Source organism: Myotis nattereri (assembly GCF_964212035.1).
Source record: "Myotis nattereri genome assembly, chromosome: 13".
NCBI classification, from domain to species: Eukaryota; Metazoa; Chordata; class Mammalia; order Chiroptera; family Vespertilionidae; genus Myotis; species Myotis nattereri.
The window spans coordinates 12,400,665-12,424,505 of record NC_138088.1 but is presented as its reverse complement, the minus strand read 5'-3'; the positions used below and the strand labels follow the sequence as shown (position 1 = coordinate 12,424,505).

At 60.6% G+C, this 23,841-nt stretch overlaps 1 protein-coding gene across 1 annotated transcript in view; it reads right to left on the bottom strand.

Moving 5' to 3' along the window:
• Positions 1–3,655: 3,655 nt before the first annotated feature.
• The window catches only part of ZCCHC24 (zinc finger CCHC-type containing 24), a gene marked incomplete at its 5' end in the record, with an annotated part of 59,768 nt that continues 39,582 nt past the window's right edge, over positions 3,656–23,841 (bottom strand). The window contains 2 exons of the mRNA XM_081105303.1: positions 3,656–6,293; positions 12,738–12,902. Coding sequence (XP_080961429.1) covers positions 6,180–6,293; positions 12,738–12,902 — 279 coding nt within the window. The 3' untranslated portion in view covers positions 3,656–6,179. The remainder of the gene's footprint in view (positions 6,294–12,737; positions 12,903–23,841) is intronic.

Sequence of the window (23,841 nt, the reverse complement as noted above, 5' to 3'; positions counted from 1 at the left end):
CATGTCAGGAAGGGGTGGTGGCGGGAGCCTGGCCTGGGGCACGGGAGGGGCCCTGCTCCTGCTGCTCTGGCGCTGAGGAGCGGGGGTGGGTGAGCGCTGCGCCCTCTCCCGCAGGCCTGGGCCTGGCATGGTCGCCCTCCTCTGTGTCGGGAGCAGGCGCCAGGGGCTCCTTATACCAAGGCCTTTATGGGTTGGAGCGGCCTGTCCCTCCAGAGCACCTCAGCCCCGGGCTTCATTCCTCACCTCCCCTCGGCACCCCTGGGAGCAGGAGCTGCCTGGGCCCCGCCCAGGTCCGCCTCAGACTGCACTGAGTGGGAACTGGGGTTCAGATCCGGGCTCGGTCCCTGCCTGCGGGGTGCCCTCCTCGCCCTTTCTCACTGGGGCCTCGACTTCATTCCGACAGAAATATGGGGTGGGTGTCAGTTTCGAAGGAAGGCGGGTGTGGGCCCATCGCTGGGCCGTCCTCCCTGGGTCCCCTGACACCCCTTTCGGGGGCGGACTCTGCTCTCTCCCAGCCCTCAGCGCTGGCAGCCTCTGGACATGGACATTAAGTCCGACCGGAAACCCTTCCTGTCCAGGGGAATGGCTGGTTTCCACGGCTCTGGGAGGTGTCGAAATGCAGGCTGTGTTTGCCTTGGGTTTGGTTTTTTTTCCACGGAAAACAAAACAAGCACAGGGGCCCCTGCACACTGGCACGCAAGGGCAGGTGAGCGAGCGTGAACCTGGGGCCTCAGCCCAGCACACAGTGGGCACTCGGCAAACCTGGCACACAGTGGGTGCTCAGTGGGCCCAGGGGTCCCGGGTGGGAGGCCCACTCCCCCTCTAACTTCCTGTGTGATCTCTGGCAAGGCTTCTTCTGCCTGAGCCACAAGCAGTGGGAGCAGGAGATCCACTGCCTCTGGCTCCCGGGTGCCAAGCGTGCACCGCGCCTCGTGCTCCCTGGGCCATCTTGTCTGCACCCTCACCCCGCGGAAGCTGGGGCTCGGAGGCGAGGACCTGCCACCTCACACAGCCGGGGCAGGTCTTGGGGACAGGGTGCACTGAGACAGACCCTGCTCTGTCCTCAGCCTGTCCCTGGAGGGCAGCCCCTTCCTGGCCCCTGGCAGTGTCTGCGGAGCAGCAGGGCAGGTGATTATCCTCTCCGCCTCCCACTGTGTGTGGGCTGAGTCCCCTCACCGCTCACGGCCTGGCCAGCTGACGCCACCTGCCTCCAGACCTGGCCCAGCGCCTTGCACACGCCTGAGGGGAGGCCGCAGAGGCGTGTCCTCCCTTTGTGCCCATAAGCAGGAAAGGGCTGGTGGCTTCCAGACTCGCTGTGCACCCCAAGGGAGACAAGGGGTCCTGCTCCGGAGTGTGTGTGGGGGGGTCTCTGTTCCTGCCCCTGCCGCCTCCCCCATCCCAAGGCCTCCCATCTTGTTTCTCTGCGCCATCTCAGAGGCTGAACTCAGGAACTGGACCGCAGACATGGTGTGATCTGTACACTACGTAAATATTTAGCAAACTAGTTGCCAAAATTAAAATGGACAATTTCACACAAGAACCTGCATTTCCAGCCTCACTCCCCCCACCACACACTCTGGGCAGTACACTTGCGGCACCACTGGCTGGAGCCCAAGGTGCGATGCCCCCCAGTGAGGCTGCCCTGCCCACCTGCCTCCACACGATGTCGATGTCACCGTCACCCCCACGGGACCACGAGGAACCACAGCAAAGCCCGGTGCTCCTCAGCCGTGCCCGTCGGACTGACCGGGGCTTTAAGAACCCGAGGACATGTCCAGGCTGGTATCACAGGGTCTCCGGTGAGAACAAGGCCCTGTAGGTGCTTCTGTGAGCAGCAAGGCTGGGGATGCGCAGTGTCTGGTCCTGGGCAGGAGACTCCGGATGCAGGTCGCTTTGCGTGGCTCCTGAGCCGCTGAGCGTGGCTTCCTGTCTGTGGCCCCAGCAAAGCCCACCAAGTGACAGCCCAGCCCCTCTGGGACTTGCTCAAAAGGACCCTCGTTCCTTTGCCTGACTCCCCAGGAGGCCAGGGACACAGCGCTTTGCGGACTGGGATGCCCAGCGTCAGAGGCCCCAACCCCAGCTTTGGCGCGAGGGCCAGTGTGAGCAGGGGCGCAGGGCCCAGGGCACCCGCCAGCTCTGCTCCCGGGAAGATTCGCTCCTATATATGGTCACCGGGAGTCCCATCGCCCAGCTAACGTGTGACCTAATGTGCCGACAATCTCGCCCGACAGGGGAGGGCTCTCACCCAGAGAGAGTGTCCCCATGGGGCAGAGGGGCTGGGAGGAGGCACAGCAGTGGGTGGAGGCAGGGCACGGAGGGTGGACCCAGGCCCGCAAGTCCCTCCCTCCCCCTCGGCCCAGAATCTGCGAAAGCGCCCAGCTCCCCACTGACGTCTGTGTAAACAAGGAAAGCCAGGAGCCGCTCCGGCCTTTAAAGTCCTTTAATGCCGCAGGAAAAGTCTATGTTTCTATGGGCGAGCCGCATACAGTCTCCAGGAATAAGGCACACAACGGAATGCCATCCCGAGGGCGACCCTCGGAGAGTCAGGAGCCTTGCCGTGCTCTCCGAGCTGGGCCCACGGGCCATTTGTCTCTTTAGCTGGACACACACGCATTAATGGATACAGACACGGACAGGTCACCCCACGGGAGTGAGGAGGTGAGCGGCGAGGCCGCTGCCACCAGCCCCGGGGCACCTCCCGCACGGCAGGGTTAGTTGTTGGGCTGGGCTACAATGTAGTGATGTGGGTTAAATACTCACGTAGAATAGGCTCAAGTCTATGAGACGCTGGAGGGCAAGTGAGGGCTCTGGTTGACAAATCCAAGTTCTACGAGCCTGGGGCTCCGAGGCATGGCTCAGACGGCCACCCAGAGGGGTGTGAAGACTGCCTCCCTTCCTCTCGCCCGCCCTCCGGGGCCCTGCTGGCCGGGCCTTCCCCAGGCCAAGGCCACAGGGGGCTAGTTAGTCACATGCCCCTTCCTCCCCTAGCCCACCTCCTTGCCCCCTACTAAACTAGTCACCATAATAACGAGAGAGTAATAAGAAGGTGCAAGGGAGCGGATTACAATGCTGTTTGTTACCCTCAGCCGAGGAGGCTCAAAGGGGTCACCACCCCCCTTTCACTACATACCTAAGAACAGCTTCCCTTAAAAAGGCAATACTTTCCAGATACACATATGTATAAATACAGGACAGACACATATCACTGAGTCCAAGCACTGGGGTAATATGCTGGCTACTTAATACTGATATTTTCATCCAAGGAAAACAACACAGATAGCAACAATATGGCTTAAAGAATTGCAAAGGTGTTTTTTTTCCTCGTCAGAATTATGTACCAACTTCATAAAATATTCTATGGAGACAATATTTCCTTCTTAATGTAGTTCAGCTGCATACTTTTTACAGACCAAAGTATAGTAAAAAAAAAAAAAAAAAAAAAAAAATCAAACGAAAAAAACCCCAGGAGAGAAAAGTTCTCACCATAAATATTTTCTCGCACCTCAACAAGAAGGTTTGCAAAATACTTCCAGACATTTTGTTTTATTCTATTGCCCTCCCGAAAGCTCTGAAGTTTTGAAAATGCCTCTTTTTGTTTGTTTTTGTTTTATGTCAAAAATCAAACAATTATTTTTTTCTTTTCTTTTCTTTTTTTAAAAAGGCCTTCAAATATATACAGACAAAAATCACCGTGAGGATTTTTCAGGAGAAGGTAACAAATTCAGTGTTGTGAGGATAATTGGTAACTATGCAGAAATTTTAACATCTATGATTTTTTTCAAAATACACAAATAGTATTTTTTCTTTTAAAAAAGGAATTCTGTGTCAAGTATAACTCAAAATAAATACAAATTCACAAGTAGAACTACTGAATACTTCAAATGGGGTAAACACTGTTCTCTCCCAGCTACGTCACTAGACCTACTAACTGCAAGCGATTGTCCCTTTTGAACGTCCTAAACCACACACTTGCTCGTCCCCTGGGCTCCCAGGCCTCTGAGTACTTCATTCCCACAGCAGCCAGCCTGGGATCAGAGGCTTTTGCTGACCAAGTTCTGCCAGAACCATGGGGGGGGGGGCGCGTGCAGAGGGCCCAGCCCCCCGTGGCCAGCTGGGCACAGATGGCAGGGGCAATGGCTGCCAGCTGGACAAGCCCAGGGGGAAGGTCACTTTGGGGTGATAGCCCATCTCCTGTGGCCTGGGGAAGGCCCTGGCCTCCGGCAGCCTGGAGTCCCGGCTCTTTTAGGGTACGGGCTCCCCCACCTCTGCAGCAGACTTGGTGGGTCCCACTGTGGGGCCAGGTCCCTGGGAGAGTTGGGGCCGAGTGCTGGCAGCGGACAAGCACACTGCCCACCGCTGGGAGCATTACCTGTGGCTGCGCACGAGGATGACTGGCAGTGACAGCCTCTCCTCGGGCACAGTGCCTCCTGCCAGGGCGACTCCGCTCACCCGGGCCCGGTGGGGACAGCCGGAAACAGCTGGGCAGGGACTCCACCGTGGCATTCCCAGTGGGTGGGAGGGTGGCCACAGCCAGCGGCCAGGCATGGCTGCTGTGGGTAGGAGGGAGGCAGCTTTGGGGCTCAGGTTGGAGCAAATACCCCCCTTTCATGTACTCAGAGGCCACGACCCCCTGAAATCTACTCTGCAGCCCCCCTGGCTTCAAACACACTCACTCCATCTTCTCCACTTGCTCCCTGGACTCCTGGTTCACTTGACTGTAACTCCTCAGCTGTACAGACATTCTCATTTGAAACAAAGGCACTGGACCCCGGCTGGGTGTCCCTGAGCCTGGGCCGCGGTAAACACTGGATTTCAGGCCCATTTCGTGGGCTGACGTTTTCCCACAGAGGCATCATGTTGGGGCAAAATCAAGTGAGTCGGTCCTGCCAACCAGCTTTCTCCCTGTCCCTGGGAGAAAGGAAGGACGCAGGACAATAGCAACAGGCTCCTCCCTGAAGAGGGTGGTCCTCCCGCTGCCGGACAGTGTCTCCCTGCTCCCCCGGGGGGCCGGGTTCTGCAGCGTGGCCTGGGGCTGCCCCGTGCGAGGTGGAGGGGGACCCTTCTCCTTCACTTTTGCAGGGGTGGGGACCACAGGCAGGGGTGGGGACCACAGGCAGGGATGGGACTGGCACCCTTGGCTTGACTGCAGTGATGGACTGATGGGGGGGGGGGTGAGTGCGGGACCTGGTGACACTCTCCAAATTCAGTCCTGTGCCCAGAAGGCGCCCCCCACCCCCGCTTACTAGGGTCACTCACTGACCTCATGGGGAAACGGACGCCCGGAGACTCGAAGTCCTCCCCAGGTTCCACACTTTGTCAGCGGCAGGGCCAGCACTTGAACAGAGGTCTCCAGCCTGCCAGGCCCGTGCCCTTCCGGCCACAGTGGCTGCCGCATGGCCCTACCACCTCCATCGGGGATGGGCGGGGGTGGGAGGTGAAGAAGGAAGGGAATGGGCTGGCCAATCCAAGCACATGGGGAACGTGTGTGGTGGGGGAGGTGATGCCTGGTGTGCCCCAGGCCACACCTGGGGACTCTGTCCGACATTCACTGCCGCCCCGTCCCTGACCTCTGGGTCTTTGGGGAGGGGGGTGCAGAACCCGGGTGTAATACCAGTGACGTCAGAGGCAGTCAGGTTTGGGGCTCAAAGTGGGCGAGGGGCAGAGAGGCTCACTCCCAGCAGCCGTTAGACCAGGCCTCAGCTGGCCATGACTGCTGACCTGAACGGGACAGAAACGGGGCTCTGTGAGGGTGCTGTGCGCACGGGGCAGCCTGGAAGGCCCTGGGGAGGAGAAGGCGCGGCTGGTCTTGGGGAGACAACCCCCACAGGCTTTGGGATTCACAGTAAATTTAGTGCACTTGTGGCCAATGCAAGGCTGCTCACCAAAGAGGACAGAGGAGGAGAGCCTGCAGGGGACCCCGAGGGCTTTGTGGGTCCTGTGCATCCACCCCTGCTCGCCCCCAGTCCCCCCACAGACTCAGCCCACCTGGAGAGCCCCAGAGACCCCGCCTTCTGAGGGCAGCTATGTCAGTAACACTGTTTGTCAACACACATGAGACAAGAACCTAAGACCCCCTGCCCAGCCCCGCATGCCTGTGAGGACACCCCCCCACACACGGGGACACGCAGCAACACGGACGAACACGGCGGTCTTCTCTGGCTGGCGGAGGCGGCGGGCGGTCATTGCACTCGGCGGCAGTAGTAGCCCAGCACCTTGCACTTCTCGCACAGGTGCTGGGGGTGCTCCTTGCTCTGGTCGGACACGTCCAGGCCGTCCGGCTTCTCCAGGGGCCTCTGCAGAGAGGAAGCGGGAAGAGGGCTCAAGGCGGGGAGACCCAGGGGCAGCAAGAGACAGAGAGTGAAGCCGGAGAGAGAGAGGGCGAGAGAGGGCGAGACAGGAGGAGCGAGACATACACAGAGCGAGCCCAGAGGGAGTGTGCTGTGGCCACAGAGGTTGCTTCCCTAGGCACCAGGGCCCTTCCTGCCTCTTGCTGCCCCCAGAGGCACAGGCTGGGGCCTTGGGCTGGGCCAGGGCTGGGGGAGAGGGTCCTATACCCAGAGCCCGGGTCTGGACACCCTTTGCATTCCCCAGTACCCTCTGTACCCTCTGAGCAGCCACCGCCAGAAGCTCACAAAAACCTGGGATAGAGGCAAGACAGGTGCACAGACATTATGCAGATAAGGGAACCGAGGCCCCGAGCCAGGGAGACCCCAGCCCACACCTCCGGCCTCCCTGCACCCAGCGCTTCCTCCCCGGATGCTGTCATTCCCGTGCCTCCATGTGTGGCCTCGGGACTCAAGCAGAGTTTAACCTGGACACGGCCGCAACTCTTCAGGTCTGAGGGAATGAGCCCTCAGCTCTGTGAGGGGTCGGCAGCCGGTGCTCTGGATCCCCCACTTCCCAGGGCCAGGCACGCCAGCTGCCATGTCTGTTGAGGGTCTACATGAGCGGAATCTCCTGGTTTCCTAACAGGGAAACTGAGGGCCAGAGCAGGGAGCTGACCTGTCAGGCCTATAATGCTGCTCACTCACTGTGCGACCTCAGGGAGCCTCACTTTCCATGTCTGTAAAGTGGGCCATCGTCACACCTCATTTGCAGGGCACCGGGAGGATTCGGAGGTCTTGGTGTTTGTAAACCGAGCAGCGTAGGCACCTTTCTGTTACCAGGGGCACGTCCCTGCTCCCTCTCCCCGCCCTCCTCCCAGGCCTCACAGCCAGACAAGCCTGGTCTCCTTGGAAGGTTTATGGTTGCTACTAGGTGCGTTCCCGAGCAGTTCCTTGGCACAGCCCTGACCCAGAGCCCTGCCTGCAGAAGGGTCCCCTGCAGGGATCTGGGGGGAAGCTGGCCAGGGCGGGGAGTCTTAGGGCCATTGACCATGACCCAGGATGGTCCTGGGAGGACAGTGAAGGTGAGCGCTGCCCCTGGCTAGACCGCAAGCCACTCAAAGGTAAAATATTGCCTTTTCTGCCCAATGATGCAGCGCCTGGCCCCGAGGTGGCACTCAGAGCAGTCGGGGATGGAGAGGCAGAGGGCTCTGGGAGATGCGCGTAGGGACCGTGGGTGGGCAGGATTAGGATCCAGGGGCAGGAAGCCCATCCCTGTGCTTCCAGACCTGAAGCCACACAGGACGGACTGGACCGCCAGGGGCTTACAGACGACCGGCTTTCCTGGCCAGGGAAGAGTTTGTCCCCAGGGCACCTGGGCTGGAGCACAAGCTCTGCTGCCTGCGAGCCGAGCGACCTTGAGCAGGCCACCTGACCTCCCTCCGACCCTCCATTCCCCATCTGTAAAAGGGGATGTTACAACAGGTTTCTCATGAGATGCTGCTCCAACTCAGTGAAGACCAGGAATAGAAAGAGATGGCGCATAGACGCTATTCGTGCTGCTGCCGCCGATGATGATGGTGATTAATGGAAGGGGGACAGCTGGTAGAGTCAATACAAGTTGAAGCCAGGATTCCAAGCTGAAAGGCCCAGGCAGGTCCCATCCCCTGTGCAGCCCCCTCCCCCGCCCCCCCCCCCCCCCACACACACATCTCCACAAACACCTACTCCATCTCCATGGCCTGCAAGCCCCGAGGGCTGGGAGTTCCCTGCAGCCCGCTGAGCTCACTGCCTGAGCTGTAAGAAGGGCTTCCCGATCTTGCACTGACACCCAGGTCCCTGTACCCCCATCCTAGTGATCCCGGACACACAGGGGTCACACAGAAGTCTCCCATCTCCTGAGCAAACCCAGCCTGGTTCCACTCCCTGCCCCCCTCTTCATGCTGGCCAGGGCCCCTTCCCTGAATGGGTCTTCCAGGTGGGGCCAGAGAGGCAGAGGAAGCAGGCCGACACCCCCTTGCTCCCATGGTCTACACTTTGCAAAGTGCTGCCACATAAATCATGGCACCTGACCTCACCCTTCCTGTGAGGGGCAGATCACCACCTGCCTCACAGGTGAGGACACTGAGGACCAGGACATCACGAGTCTCACCCAGGGGCCCACAGCTTCACCTCTTCACCAAGGGCTGGTGGCCAAGATCTTTCTCCTCTAGAACCTCAACTTGCCCTTCTGTAACTGGGGGTGGGGAGGGGGGGGGAGGTTAGTAACATCGGCTGTATGTGTGATGGAGACAGCACTAAATGAGATCACTTTATAACCATCAAGAGCTCTGCAAGACTTGTTGCTGTGTGACCTTTAGCAAGTCACTTAACCTCTCTGTGCCTCAATTTTCTCCTCTGTAAAACTGGGCTAATAAGAGGGCCCACTTGATAGGGTTGTTGGGAAGAATAAAAAGCTAATATATGCAAAATTGTTAAGACAGTGCCTGGTACATGAAAAGCAAAGTGCTGGCCAGTACTAATATCATATGTTATTCCCATTAGTGCTATATAGGGCTGGGGGCAGGCTGGGAGCAGGGGAGCAGCTGAGTCCCGAACCACCCCTGCAACACCCTCTCCGCCCCCCTTGCTGTGATCCTATCAGTGCCCTGCCCGCCTCTGCTGTCCCCCTCCCATGGGTCCTGGCTCAGCCCCGTGTGGGTGAAGGAGCAGGGAAGCTGTCAAGACGGCTCCCCTCCACCCTCCACCCTCCTCAGAGGGAAACAAGCAGCAGCTGGGACTAATCGCTCAGGGCCAACCCCACCCCTGCAGTGAGGCAAAGCCCCAAGTGTTTTCCTCTGTGGGGGGCAGGGCGGGAAGGGGGCTCAGCTGGAGCCTGACAGAAAGCAGATGTGGCAGGGGAGGGAGGAGCGGGGAGGAGGAGGGCTCTCAGGAGATGGCTGCCCCAGAGGTCAGAGCTCAGGGGGCAGGAGGAATAAAGCAGCCCCTCTCCACCACCCCACGGCTGGGACCCTCCCTTTTCAGCTCTTCAAAAGCTCCTGACACCACCCCGCACCCTCTGCCGGGTCTGCAGCCTCCCTAAGGGAGGAGACCCCCGTGGCAGGAGACGGGGGGCCTGGTGGTGACGGGAGCCAGGTCCTGGGCCCCTTGGTGCTCCGGTTCCGGTCCTGCCTGGGCCCCAGTCTCCCTGCGCACAGCGAGGGCTCCACAGACAAGGCTGATGACTGGGGAGGGCCTGGGGACGGGAAGCAGGCCACATGCTCTTGGAAGAGCCTTGCAGGTGGGGCCAGGACTCTGATCCTGGGCACGGAGAGGGGGAAGGGGTCAGGGAGGCTGTGCTCACTGAGCTTGGCAGGAGAGAAACGAGGAAGCGGATGAGGCACTGCCGGCCTGAGGAAGGTGGTGCCAGCCAGGATGGGCCTGGCATGGAGGGAGGGCTGCTGGGCAGTGGAGGGGCAGGGCCTAGGAGGCTGGAGCCACTGCAAGAAGTGGGTCCCACCTGCCTGGGGGCATCGGTCATGCCTCTGCTTAGGTCACAGAGGGTGTGAAAGTCACAAAAACGAGCCTCCCAGACCCCCAGCACAGACCCCGGCCCCTGCCCACCTGCGCCCCTGCAGGAACTGGCGCATTCTGGCTCCCTGGCCCGCCAGCAACGTGACCTGTCCTCCCGGTTCTCCTCATCCCCACCCGGCTACTCATCTGCCCCCTGCAGCCCCGAACTTTCTCCCTCTTTTCTACTAACCTTGGGTGAGTCACGTGCACCCCTTGCCTCATGTTGCTCCTCTGTAGTTTGGGGAAATAAGAGAGCTGACCTCAGGGGGTGGCTGAGGACGAACGTATAAAGCACTTGGAGGAGTGCCCGCCACCGCTCGCTGCGGTCACACTCTTCCCAGTGCTGCCTCCCGTCACTGAAACCCACCTCCTCCCTCCTCCCTCCTTACCGGGACCATGGCGCTCTGGTCCAGCACGTGGGCCCAGCTCACGGGAGGCCGAGCTGGGGCACAAACTGGGCCTGTGTGCTTCAGGGCAGGGCTCCCGACGGCTCCATAGACAAGGGCAAGTTCAGCTCTGGGCCCCACTTCCACCTGGGGACCCCATGTGGCTTCGCGGGACTGTGCCTTCCCTGCTTGTCAAATCGGGATGAACGAACCCGGGGAGGGCGTGCGGGGGCTTGGCACACAGTACCGGGGTGACCACACCCGCGATTCTGATGCCAATGGCTAACCCTGTCTGACCTGTTCGCTTGGAGAGGAAGCTCCTGGGATGCCTAGCACCCTCGACCTTCACCTTCTTTCAGCGCCTGCACAGACCTGGCGAGAGCCCACGAGTCTGCCCCCCACCACCACCTCCCCCCACCCCAAACAGCACGCCATGCCCAGGGCTGGGAGCGTGGAGCCCAGCCAGGCGAGCCTCTGACCATCAGAATGGTGCGTGTGTTTGTGGCCTGGGCCCAGGCCTTGTCAGGAGTCACCAGGAGAGCTCAGGACCGGACGGTCTCCTCCAGACTGCCCACCCCACCCCAGCCCCTGACATGCTCCCAAACCCTGTGTGCCCTGTGCCCTGTGCCCGCCCTCCCCCTCGGTCACCGGGGCCTCTCCCGCAGCGCCCTTAGGATGTGGGCCTGCCCCTCGGCCACGGCCAGTTTCCAGTCTGTCCGCCTGCGTGTGACTGTGGGTGATGGGACCATGAAAACCTTTGGGGGTGGGGGATGGTGAGCCTGCAAACAGGAAATGGAGGCCAGCACGAGGGTCAGACAATCACAGAGCATTTGGACCACGAGCACCCTCTCCTCCTTCTTCTAGTAGGACAGGGGCCAAGTTCTCCGCTGGCCTCCAACGGCCAGCAGCCCCCCCTCCAGACTCTGCTCCCCCCAGCTCCTCCCACGCGCTGTGCCAGCCCTGTCCCCTACTTGCACATGCTGTCCCCTCACCAGCAGTGCCTGTCCCCTCCGCCACCCCCACCCAGCCCCCTGAGTCCATGACCCTCCACTCCCCATCCCAGCTCACCACCGCCTCAGGGGGGCCTCCCCAAGTGCCCCCAGTGCCCGCCTCCGCACCCCTCTGCCTCCCTGTCCCTCAGGCCCCTCCGCCTCCTGCTGCCGCCACTTCCCTTGGTGACGCGGCTGACACAGGGAGACTCGCCAGCCCGGCTCCTCAGTGCCCCACTGCCTCACAGTGACCTCCCCTGCCACCCCCTGGGCGGCCCCCGCAGCAACTCCTCCCTGTCCAGCTCCCTGGCTCCCTGGCCGCCCCCAGTCCGGGCCCCTCTTCTCCATCAGGGCCCCTTGTGCCTTCCTGCCTCCGTCTGACACCCAGGATCATGCATCCCCCCATTTGTCTAAATATGCTCAACTCATCAACCTTCTCCCCCCCCGACACACTCTCCCCCACTCCACCCCTGCAAACCCCTCGTTCACCCGCCCCCCAGCCAGGCTGCTCACCTGGCTGACAACCACTCACCCACTCAGGTGCCCAAACCCGAAGTGCGATTGTTCTGGGTCCCCGCCCCGCCCGCGCCTTCCATATCCAATCCGGTGACACTTGTGTAGAGTCCAGACGGAGCCACCCCCTCATCCAGACCTCGGCCAGCTCACATGGGACTTCCCAATGGTTTCCCATGTTCAATCTCTCAGCGCCCTCCCCACCCCGAAACTACACAACCAGAGTAACCGTCTCAAAGGGGAGCAGAGCCTTGCTGCTCAGGAGTCCCCTCTCGTGACCCCCAAGGCTCTGGTGGCCGCCATTCCGTGCCCCAGCCCTTCCTCTCACTCCGCTCTCCTGCTCCCCCACTGAGCTCTGGGCCTGGAGCACCCCAAGTCCTGTGGCCTCAGGGCATTTGCGCCTGCTACACCCCCTTTCTAGGATGGCTGCTCCCTGCTTGCTAAAGCTCTGGCTTCCTTTGCTCCCTCAGGTCCCGGAGTAAACGGCCCCTCCTCCTGGCAGCTGCAGTGAGTGGGTCCTCCCTGGACCAGCTGCCCTTCCCCCCAGAGCAGGCCTCTGGGTGCCTTGGCCACTAGCCCTGAGCATAGCGCCGGCGCCCTGCAGCTGCCCCGCATACATGACTGGGCTGGAGGAATAAACGTACAACGTGCATGTTTCCTGTGCATCCTGCTGCCCTCCCACCCCTGTCTCACAGCAGCATCCAGGTTCCTAACGTCCCAAATGCACCCGGGCTGCGGTCTCAGGGCCTCGCGCATTGCCCCTTATCCTCCTCCCCTCCCCCCTTCCCCGGGCAGCGGCGCTCTCTCACCCCATCTCAGATGAGACAGGAAAGAAAGCCAACTTGGAGAGATCTGGTCTCATCCTTGCCCTAAGAAGGCCTAATGAGAGACAAAGTCACCCTCCCTCAGCCCTTCAGAGCCCCGAGCCCCCTGCTTCCCGCCCCGCCCCCCCCCCACCCGCCCCGCCCGCTCACCTGCTTGTGCGGGTACACGTTGATGTGGCACTTGATGCACTCCTGCCCCATGTTGGCCCAGGAGTTCCCGCTCATCCACTTTCTCTTGCACTTGGGACACTTGTACTCACCGAAGCAGCGCTTCTTGCCCTGGTATGGGGTCAGACCCTCGCCTTTGGGGCGTGCCTGGAGGACAGGAAGCAAACACAGGGGGATGGGGTCCACCAGGCCAAAATGCTGCCCCCTGGGGTCCCCCTCTTCAGCTCTTATTCACTGTGTCCCCATGTGCAAGCACTCTGCCCCCCATCCAGAGAACACCAGGGTCACCCCAGAGCACACACGGGAATCCAAGGCTGGGGGCAGAGGACAGAGGACAGAGGAGGTGGTGGGCGGGGGGCACATCTTTTTCAGTTAAGGGAGCGAAGCCCTTGGTGGTGCTAGGAGTCACTTCTTTAGCTCAGCTGTCACAGAGACACGGGTGAACCTGCACACAGGTGCTCGTTGGCCCACAGTGTGTGGTTTAATGGTTGCTGACGAGGCAACACGGGCACCGCAGCTTCGTACACATGCAGTGCCTCACCCCTGCTCCCCGCCACCCTCTCCCCGACCTGGAGGCACACCACCCCAAAGACACACTCCGCATTTACAAACATCTGCAACATATGTGCACACACGCTTTCTTCCCCTCGCTCGCTTAGAGACGTTATACTGGCTCTGCCTCTTTCTTTTTTTTACTGAATAATGTATCTTGGACATATTGTTGTAAGATATACACAGGATGTCCCCAAAAAGGTATGCACACTTAACAGCTGATAGCTCAATTGATTTTTCTTTCTTTTCAGATTTAACCCATTGGAACTAATAATTATTCAAAGTGTGTATACCTTTTTGGGGACACCCTATATCTAATCAAGTACCCTTTCCCCACATGAGGACAAACAGAGCTACTGTTTTCTAACGGTTGCCCAGTATTCGCACACTTGCAGTTCCAGTACAGTCACAGAACATCTGGGCGGTTTCCACTCTTCCGCTATGACAAACAATGCTCCAGTGAATAATGTGCATGTGTGTGCGTGTGCGTGTGCGTGTGTGTACAAAGAGAGAGAACATTTGCGGAATAAATTCCTAGAAATAGAAGTGGACGTGCACTTTTAAGTTTTAAAGGTAACGACAAATTATCACTGCCTTCCCTGCGTGTCCCGACTTCACCTCCTCGCCAACAGTCTTCATCGTTGCTGACATGAGAGGCAACCTTCTCAGAGCAGCTTTGACCCGTATGTCTCCTATGAGGAGCAAGAGAGACGTTCCCCATGCATTTAAGAACCATCTGCAAACTTTTAGTTCGAATCCTCTGTAAATCTTTTTCCCTGCTTCGGTTTGGTATTTTCCTTGGTGATCCGTAACTGCACTTTATATATTAAGGAAACTAGCTTTTTCCTACATGGCATTTTTAAAAATAGCTTTATTGAGACATGATTCTACATTTTACCTATTTAAGGTGTACAAGTCAATGTTTTGTGGTATAGTCACAGTTACACAACCATCACTACAATCTAATTTTAGAACATTTTTTCACCCCCAAAGGAAACCCTGCACCCATTAACAGTCACACCCCATCCTACCCCCACCTCCTCACCACTCAGGCCTAGGCAACCCCTCCTCTACTCTCTGACTCTAAAGAGTTCCCTATTCTAAATATTTCATGTAAGTGGGATCATGCAATAATGGTTCTTTGGGGGCTGACTTCTTTTACTTAGTGTAATGATCTTAAGGCCCATCCATACTGTGGCATGTGTCAGTACTTCATTCATTTTGTTACTGAAAAGCAGTCCATTGTATGGGCATGCCATGTTTTATGTGCACTCACTCATCAGATGATAGACACTGAGTTGCTTCCTGTCCTCGGCTGTTGTGAGCAATGTTGCTGTGAACACTCATGTACAAGCTGCTTAGTGCTTTATAAAGTCGAATTCGTTGCCCCAATATTTAAAAATGAGAGACTGCACACAGAAATATGACCACACTGGTCCAGAATGCTTATGGCGTCTAGCAGCTGAAGTTGCGAAGGGGCCACCCCATCAGCCCGACGCCACCTGCACTGTGGCACCTCCGTGGTACGTGCCGGCTCGGAGTCTGAGACGGGCTTCCACACAGGCCCTGCACTGTGACCACACACCTGTCCCCTGTCCCTCCTGGACCGGCCTGAGCAGCACCCCTAGGAGCTCCTTAGAAATGCAAAACCGCAGGCCCCACCTCAGGTCTACAGGCTCAGAATCTGCATTTCAACACGAGGCCCAGGGGGTTCCCATGCCATAGAGTTTAAGAAGCACTGAGCTATGAGACGATCTGTTTCCATAGTAACGCTTGCCTGGGTAACTGCCTGTTTATGTGGTTTGCACCAGGTTAAGAGCACAGACTCCAGATCCAGCTCCTGCTCCTGAGCAGGTTCCTTCACAAGGACACGGACAGGAGCTACCCCCGCAGTGCGCTCTCAGGACTGCATGAGCTAACACACGTAAAGCACTGAGAACTGCAGGCCACTCGACCTCTGAGCGCCTCGGCGTCCTCGTGTGGAAAGCCAGGCGACGATGGGCCTGCCCGGGGCTGTTGGAAGAATGGCTGCTTTCGTGCACATGAACGTCTTGCTCGGTGGCTGGGCACTGCAAGTCCCTTCGGCGATGTAGTGTGATTCTCTCCTGGGCCTACCCAGGGAGAGGGAGCAGGCTCCGTCCAGGAGAAGGGAGGCTAGGGCTGAGACCAACGGGTGTGAAACGTAAGAGGAAAGTTCCCAGGGTGGGGGGAGGCCCGGGGAGAGGTGGGCTTGCTACCCCTGGGCTGTGGGGAAGCGAAAAAGGAGCAGCATTAGGTGCCTTCCCCTCTGGAATTCTCAGGCAGGGACCCAGACTGAGGAGGCTGCCGAGGGGAAGGCGAAGAGAACAGACATTTACGAAGCACTGTGTGTGCTGGCTTTGCGCTCAGGGGTCTGTATCCTGCAGGCCCCCATTCACCTCTCCTCATTACCCTGTGGGACAGGGATATCACCACCCCATTTACCAGATGGCAAAACTGAGGCCCGGGGAAGGAACAGGACTTGCCAAAGAGTTTCCAGTGTGAGAAGCAGGAGGTGAGGCCCGGTCTTGGCTCACCTTTCCCAAGCGTGTCCCCATTATAAAGCTGGGGCCTGTGCTCAGGAGGAGAAATCCGCCAGGCCCGGGCCCCCAGCTCAGCCGGCCAGCGGCTCTGCCCTCCTGCAGGTCAGAGGAGAGACGCGGCCTGGCGAGCAGGGGTGATGCCTCCTGGAAGGGCTCAGTCCCAATGTGGTTTATGCCTACAGATGAGGGTAGGGCCAAAGGGAGCAGGACTTTTTGACAGAACAAAGGCTTCTCTACCCCCCCCCCCCCCCCAACACGATCCCTCGGCCTCTTCTCATAAACTTCGCATGAAACAGCCGGTTATGCTGACGGCTCTGCAGGGGCCGCCACCGCCTGAGCCGGGAAGGGTGCCAGGTCCAACCAGGCTCTCCTGACCCGGGCCCCTGCCACGTCCCCTCCGGGGAATCAGATCTGCCAGGAGCCTGGGCAAAGCTCTCTGGGGCTCAGAAACCACCGCGTCAGGCACAGACAGGCCCTCTGGAGACCAGAGAATCAAGGGTCTTGCTCAAGGACACACAGAAGACCGGGGACTGAGCTGGGACGAGGAACTGGGTCCCCCTGACCTCCGAAGCTGGGGTGGAATTGCCGTGGGGGCAGCGTGGGAAGTGGGTGGTGGCGGCCGGCGTGGGAGTAGGAGGAGGCCCTGTGCCAGGAGCAGTGAAAGCGGGGCTGGGTGGGGGTGGGAGAGCCGTCCCGGCGGCCAGCGTCGTGGGAAGAGACGAAGATGATGCTGACACTATTTGGGCGCTTCTTCGGTTTTCTTCCCACCAACTCATGAGATTTCTGGCCGTTGGCCATAAGATGGTGCACTCCCTGTCCCTGGGGATAGGTAAGCAGAAGCTGGGTGAACAGCTAGCTACCAGGAAAGTTGCCAAGGGGACTTATGACCTGGTCAGGCAGTTGGGCCGAGTAACTCTGAGGGCATCTCCAGCTCTGCAGTCCTTCCGCCTCTTGTGAAGTGCCCCCGGGCAGGTGTGAGAGGGGCACGCGCAGACGCTGCTGGGCTGAGGGCTGAACAGGTATGTTTCCTACTGTATTTCCATCGTGCAACTTAGCAGTAAGCCTTCAAACGTGAAAAAAAAAAAGAAAAAGTGCATTCCTTCCCCTCAGCAAATCCAGGCCTGAGCGACCATCCTAACCGTGACCAGAGCTCTGGACCGGAGCCCTGTCCTGGGATGTTCATCATTGTTTATGACAGTGAACAACTGGAACAAGCCAAGCATCCAACACGATGTCACACCCATTGGATGAGTGACAACAGAGCCACTAAAATATTTATGAGGATTTTTTAAGGGTTTGGGGAAATGCTTATAAAGAAGGCAGGATAAATGATCACATATCGACTGCTTTCAGGGCGAAACTGTAAAAGGAAAACGAGGCAAGAGAAGAGCTGGCGGGAAACCAGCCTCCAGGAGTCAGCGCGCTCTACTCTGTCTCCAACGCGTAGGTGCACCTTCGTAGGTATGTCTACCTTTGACAAAGATATTTCACCAGCGGACTCCCTGGCCTGCAGGCTCTGCCTGCCCACAAGGGGGCGTCCTGCACTTTCCCAACAGAGATGGTGGCTCTTTCCCGCTTTGCCCCTGCAGGTGTGGACACTGGGGCCTGGATTCAGGGCACTGGTGACCTCTGGCTGCTGGTTCTGTTGGACTCTGCTCGGGTCCAAAGAGCTGCCTTCCTGCCATTCATGGAGTGGACTTCCTATTCCTGGATTTGAGGACAGCCAGAGAAGTATCCACACCTGTCACAGGACACAAGAGCTCAGCTGGTCACTCTGCCCATTAGTGTCCCTGCCCCGCTTTCCAAAGTCCCACCAGGAGTGAGCCAGCCTTTAGGGCGAAGCAAATTAGAGGGAGTCCCTTTTGCGGGGCAATGACTCAGCCGTGGCAGCGTGAGGCCGAGCATCCCAGGGACCTGGGCTCAGGAGGTGGCAGCACCGCGGGGTTGCTGAAGACTTGCGGCTACGCCCTGCACAGCACGACCCCAGGCTGGTTCCACCCCAGGACACACAGGGTCTGCTCTCAGGGTACCGTCCCGGCTGTGGGCCCAGCGCAGGGCCCGTCCCAGCCCTGCCGCACCCCCTCCACCTGCTCAGGAGAGCAGGCTGTGCCTGGCCAAGCTCTGGGACAGACGAATAGCCACACAAGTTAGGTGTCTAGTCAGGGCCAGACCTTCTTTGAGTCACTTTATGAGCCCAATAGGATTAGTCCCAGGTTTGGGATGAGAACCCCGAGGCGTGAAGAGCTTAAGGAACTTGCCCAAGGCTACACCATCAGCAAGTGGCAGAGTCTGGATCTGAACCCTGGCCGTCTGGCTCAAGCCCACTCTCTCAAGTGCCCTGCAACATGCCAGGAGGGCCCCGCCCAGCCAGGATGGTGAGGAACAGGGAAGGGCTGACACTGTAGCAGATCCTGGCACACTGGGTGGCCTGGGAGGCAGCCTTCCCCTCTCTGGGCCTCAGTTTCCCCACCTCCAGCATGAAGGTGGCCCTGACCGCTGGTCAAGGTCACTTTCCTCCTGCGGTCCAGAGGTCAAATGGTGCTCAGCAGCCCCACGGCCGCTCCCGCTCTGCCATGGGGCTCTAGGCCGGCCCCACAGTGCGTCCAGCTGAGAGGCACTGGCTGGAGCCAGAGGAGCGGGGAGGAAATCAGGAACAGATGGGCTCCCGCTGGCTCGCTGTCCGCCCGTCTGCCGGCTCTCCTGCAGCTGGGCCACTGAGGTGGTCCTGGCCGAGAGGAGAGGCAGGAAGAGCCGGGTCTCAGGACTGCGCGACGCCCTTCCCGCAGCTGAGGACACCAGGCTGAGAGGCAGGGGGTCTGGCCCACAGGCCCAGGACTCTGCGCATCCTGTTGGCCCTTCCTGGACAGGCCCAAGGGTTCTGGGGACCCTTTCTGGAGGCTAGGGCGCCGCCATGGGGAGGACTGTGCTCTTCTCTCTTTTGAGGGGTAATCGATCCTTTTAAGCCCCGCCTCTCGGCCCACAGGCGCCGCTCTGCCCTCCGGTGTGAATCCTGGAGCCTGGGCCAGTGGGAGGAAGCGGGCTGTGGCCACAGGCCCCGATTTGGGCCAGGCTGCCTCAGACCCGGCTGAGAGCCTCCTTTCCTTCCTTTGCCAAGTGAGGGGCTGCTCTGGAGGAGCTGGGACACTGCCCTCTAGTGAGCAGTTACTCTGTGCCCTCCGCTTCCCGACCCCCTCCACCCGACAGGAGAAGGCACTGAGTCCCCGAGAAGCCACGCATCGCAGGCAGGGCCCCCAGCCGCGCAGCCAAGACCGGAGGCCTCGCCGCTGACTCCAAAGCGACACTTTGCACCGCGCGCACGGCCTCTCACGAAAGGCTGTGAGAAAATTAGAGAGCAAGCCTGTTCCAGGAACACGACCCACCTCTGACCTCCGACCCGGGCCACCCCCTCCATCAGTTCTTCCTTCAGCTAACGTTCAGTGAGCACCCGCTCTGCACAAGGCTTGTGGACCCTTCCAGGAACATGGACGGAAGCCAGACAGATGAGGAATCCTCTCAGACTCCGGCCCTTCCAAAGGGGCCGGCCCGCTGACCAACGGTGGCCCTGCCAGGTGCCAACACCGCCGGCCACACGTCCAGACCCAAGTCACTTGCACCCCCAGGAACACCTTTGGACCCACAGCCTTAGGCTGCCCTTCACCCAGCCCCCCTGCGTGCAGGCCTGCGGCCGCGAGGGGCCCATAAAGTGATCGCTCATCGATGCAACAGCCCCACGCGATGAGCACCCTTCACCCTGATGGCCGGTGAGGAACGGGCTCGGGATGGGGCAGGGACTGGTCTGAAGTCACCATCAGTAAGCAGCAGGGCCAGGTTCTGAGCTCAGGTCTGTTCTGTGCCAAAAGCCCACGCTTTTCCTGCCCACGTGCTCTGTGAGTGACGCTGTTTTAGGGACACTCAGGAGACTCCTACACTCCAGTGTCCGCAGACGTGGCCTCGGGAGGCGGCGGGAGGCTGGGTCCAGCAGCTGCAGCCTCCGCGGAGGCCCCAGAGGAAGCGGGATCAGAGGACAGGTGGGCTGGGCCGCGAGGCCTGCCGGCTGCCGGGAGGGGGGAGGACGCTGCGAGCCCCCTCCCCGCCCCCCCACCCGGCTTTCTCGAGCCTCAAGGGCCCCCTTGTCTGAGCACAGGCATCCTCGCCGCCTGCCCCAGACCCCCTCCCCTCTTCGGGTTCCTGCCGCAGCCCAGCATGGGCCCAGAAGGCCCAGCCTCCTCGGCACTCCTCCCACTGGGTTCCCAGGCCAAAGCCACCGCAGAAATGCCATCCTGACTCCACAACACTGGGGTTTGTCAGAGCGCAGGGAACAATGGGAGCTTTCACAGTGCCAGGAAAAGGGCTCAGGAAACCCTGGGGAGGGGGCACGGAGCGGGCGTGGAGGGAGGGAAGGGCCAGCGAGAGAGGAGAAACCAAGGGGAGACAGGCAGGGAAGAGAGGCAGCGGCCAGCAGGAGCCAGGGGCAGGGGGTGGGTGGCGTGAGAGCCGAGGGCATGAGCAGGACAGGGCAGAGTGGGAAGACGGGGCCACTGCTGTGAAGGGCGAGGTGAGAGAAGGCGGGAATGAACGGAAGGGACAGAGGAAACGGCACAGGGTGAGACAGCGGCCCTTCCAGGACCCAGAGGGGTCCGAGGCCCCAGCACCCCCACATGCCTCGGGGTGCATGGCCCCGAGGAAGCCCGGCCCAGAAGTGAGAAAAGAAAGCCCTCTCTCCAAACCCTGCCCCGGGCCAGGCGAGTTGAAGTTCTCTCGGGCAAAACATTGTGGAGAGCTCAGACTTTTTAATCACATGATCCGCCACTCCCTGAGTTATCTGTTTCCTGCTTCTGGCTTTCCTCCACTAGCAAACCGCACAGAGCAGAGCTGGGGCGGGAGGGGAAGAGGGGCCGTCCACAGGGGTGGAAAACATCCGAATCCTGGTGACTGCCGAAGCCTGGGCCTCCCTCCCCTCGTGCGACTGCAGAGCCCCTGCGGCCAGGGGTGGGGTGAGCCCTGCAACCACCAGCGGTGGGCAGAAAGCTGGGTGCTGCTCGAACTCAACACCACTGTTGTCCCGAGTGGTTTCCAGGTCCCTGTCTGCGGGCCGTTCGCTCAGTTAGCCCTCTCCGCTGCCTGTGGCCCCTGCCCTGCTACAGCCACGACCCCGTTCGGCCAGGCGGAGCCCCCCGGGGACTTCAGTGGCCATTTCGGGCTTGAGGGCCCTTGCCATCCACAGGGCGGAGGCAAACACTCGAGGCTTTGGGGCCCCTTCCCCTCTGGCCCAGCTGATCTTCTACGGTTGCTGCTACTCCCTCCTACAAAACTCATACGCAAACAACAACAGTCAGTTCCTGCAAAAGATGCGTCCCACCCCCATCCCTTTCCCTCACATTTGCTGCTCCCTGCACCGCACACACTTCTCCGCCTGGCGCATGCCCGTGTAGCAGTCAAGGCCCAGCTCAAAGGGCACCCCTCCGGCCCCCCACAGCTCAGACAGGCTTGGCTCTCCTCCGGCTGCTCACCCCACCTTCCGAGTCCCAGCCTCGTGTGCTGGCGAGAACTCTCCTGCCGCCTCCCCAGAGGAGGTCTTGGCTCCCCGAGCTCCCAGGGGACCCTGTGGTCTGCACCACTCACTTTGCTTCGGTCATGTCCTGCCCTGACCCGGCCTCCGCATGCCAGGGATTTCATCCCAAACAGAAAGACTTCCACGAACTGCCGTTTCTGCCGTCTGGTTTCCCACTGGCCTCTGAGCGTGCTGCGGCCACACGAGGCCCGCCGTGTCTCCAGCTCCCTCGGAGCACCCTAGGGCCTCAGCACACGGGGAGCTGGAGGGGACACAGGTGTGGCAGTGTCCAGGATGGGTGAAGAGTGTGGGCCAGGGCCAGGGTCACCCACGCAGGAGGTGGTGGTGCTGGTCCTCAGCCTGGCTCCAGCCACGGCCAGGACGCCCTCCGGGGCTGTGCTGACCACTCTGGTGGGCCACCTCGGGCAGGGTTTTCACAGACCGGCTGGTCCCTGGCTCTGCACCTGAGGCCGCCCCTGGCGAGGCCTGGGCAGAGGTGACCTGGCTAGATGAGGCCCGACCAGCCCAGTCCAACGAGGGGGCGGGACCGGGGACAGGAAGGTGATGGGTTAAGAGGAAGAAAGGCTACAACCTGGAGTGCGGCTTTGGGTGTGAGGGCCACAGCCCCGGGAAAAGGGGACAGGGAACGCGGCTCAAAATAGCGATGGGGGCAGGGTGTGGAGTGGCTGAGTGCCAGGAGAGAAATCTGAGCTGCCCTGGCCAGGGAAACGCTGAAGTCAGCGGTTTGGGGCCACTCTGGCAGGAGCCGTGGGGGCTGGGAGGCTGCAGGCCTGACTCCAGCTCGGGCTCCGTGCTCCCATCAGTCCCTCCTTTCCCGGGTCCCACTCTCCTCCTCTGGCCACTGAGGGAGAGGGAGAAGCAAGCTGTCTGTCTGGGAGAACTTTCAGCAGGTGCGCGTTGGAGACCACGACAGCCACAGCAGCGCCGTGCACCTGCCTTGTAGGTGGCTTCCTTGTGACCCCATTTCCAGAGGAGGGAACAGAGGCCCAGAGAGGTTAAGTCACCTGTCCAAGGTCACAAAGCAAGTAAGTGGCAGGGTTTGAACCCCGGGCTTCATGGCTGTTGTCTGATACCTTCATTGCGGAGTGAGGTCCAGAAGGCTGTGGACTGCTTTCAGGGTCACCTGAGGCAGCTGTCGTGGGGCAGGGGTTAAGAGATTCCCGGGGGCCAGCCAGGCATCTGCCAGCTTCCACCGTCGCTGGTATTGGAAATCAGCCGGAGGAGAGCGTGTGTGTGTGTGTGTGTGTGTGTGTGTGTGTGTGAGCATGCAGGTGTATTTGAGCATGTGTATGCCTCTCGTGGTCACGGCAGGGCGCCGTGGTCTTCCCCTTGGGTCCCTCAGTGTAAGAGCTGCTCTGATGTCACTTTCCAGGGGATCCCGGGGGGGAAGCAACCCTGACATTTCCCACGCCCACAGCCCAGGCTGCCGCTGGCCTTGCTTCTTCACCCTGGAAGTGTCTGCAGAACTGTCCCTCCCCCGGGCCCCAAGGGCAAGGTGCCTGCATGGCTCTGCAGGAGGCAGGGTGGGGGCGCCGTGCTGGGTGCCCCAGATGCTCCGTTCCTCTCCCTGGGCTCCGGGCCCCTCAGCTGTGAAGCCCACACAGCTGCTGCCACGTGCAGCATCACGTCCACCCGGCAATTCCATTCCCACCATAACTCCTACCGAGGGGCACGCCGGGCACAGAGAGGGAGGAGCACGCCGGGCACAGAGAGGGAGGGGCACACCGGGCACAGAGAGGGAGGGGCACGCCGGGCACAGAGAGGCAGGGCACGCCGGGCACAGAGAGGGAGGGGCACGCCGGGCACAGAGAGGGAGGGGCACGCCGGGCACAGAGAGGGAGGGGCACGCCGGGCACAGAGAGGGAGGGGCACGCCGGGCACAGAGAGGGAGGGGCACGCCGGGCACAGAGAGGGAGGGGCACGCCGGGCATAGAGAGGCAGGGGCACGCCGGGCACAGAGAGGCAGGGGCACGCCGGGCACAGAGAGGGAGGGGCACGCCGGGCACAGAGAGGGAGGGGCACGCCGGGCACAGAGAGGCAGGGGCACACCGGGCACAGAAGAGGGAGGGGCACGCCGGGCACAGAGAGGGAGGAGCACGCCGGGCACAGAGAGGGAGGGGCACGCCGGGCACAGAGAGGGAGGGGCACGCCGGGCACAGAGAGGGAGGGGCACGCCGGGCACAGGGAGGGAGGGGCACACCGGGCACAGAGAGGGAGGGGCACGCCGGGCACAGAGAGGCAGGGGCACACCGGGCACAGAAGAGGGAGGGGCACGCCGGGCACAGAGAGGGAGGGGCACGCCGGGCACAGAGAGGCAGGGGCACACCGGGCACAGAGAGGCAGGGGCACACCGGGCACAGAAGAGGGAGGGGCACGCCGGGCACAGAGAGGGAGGGGCACG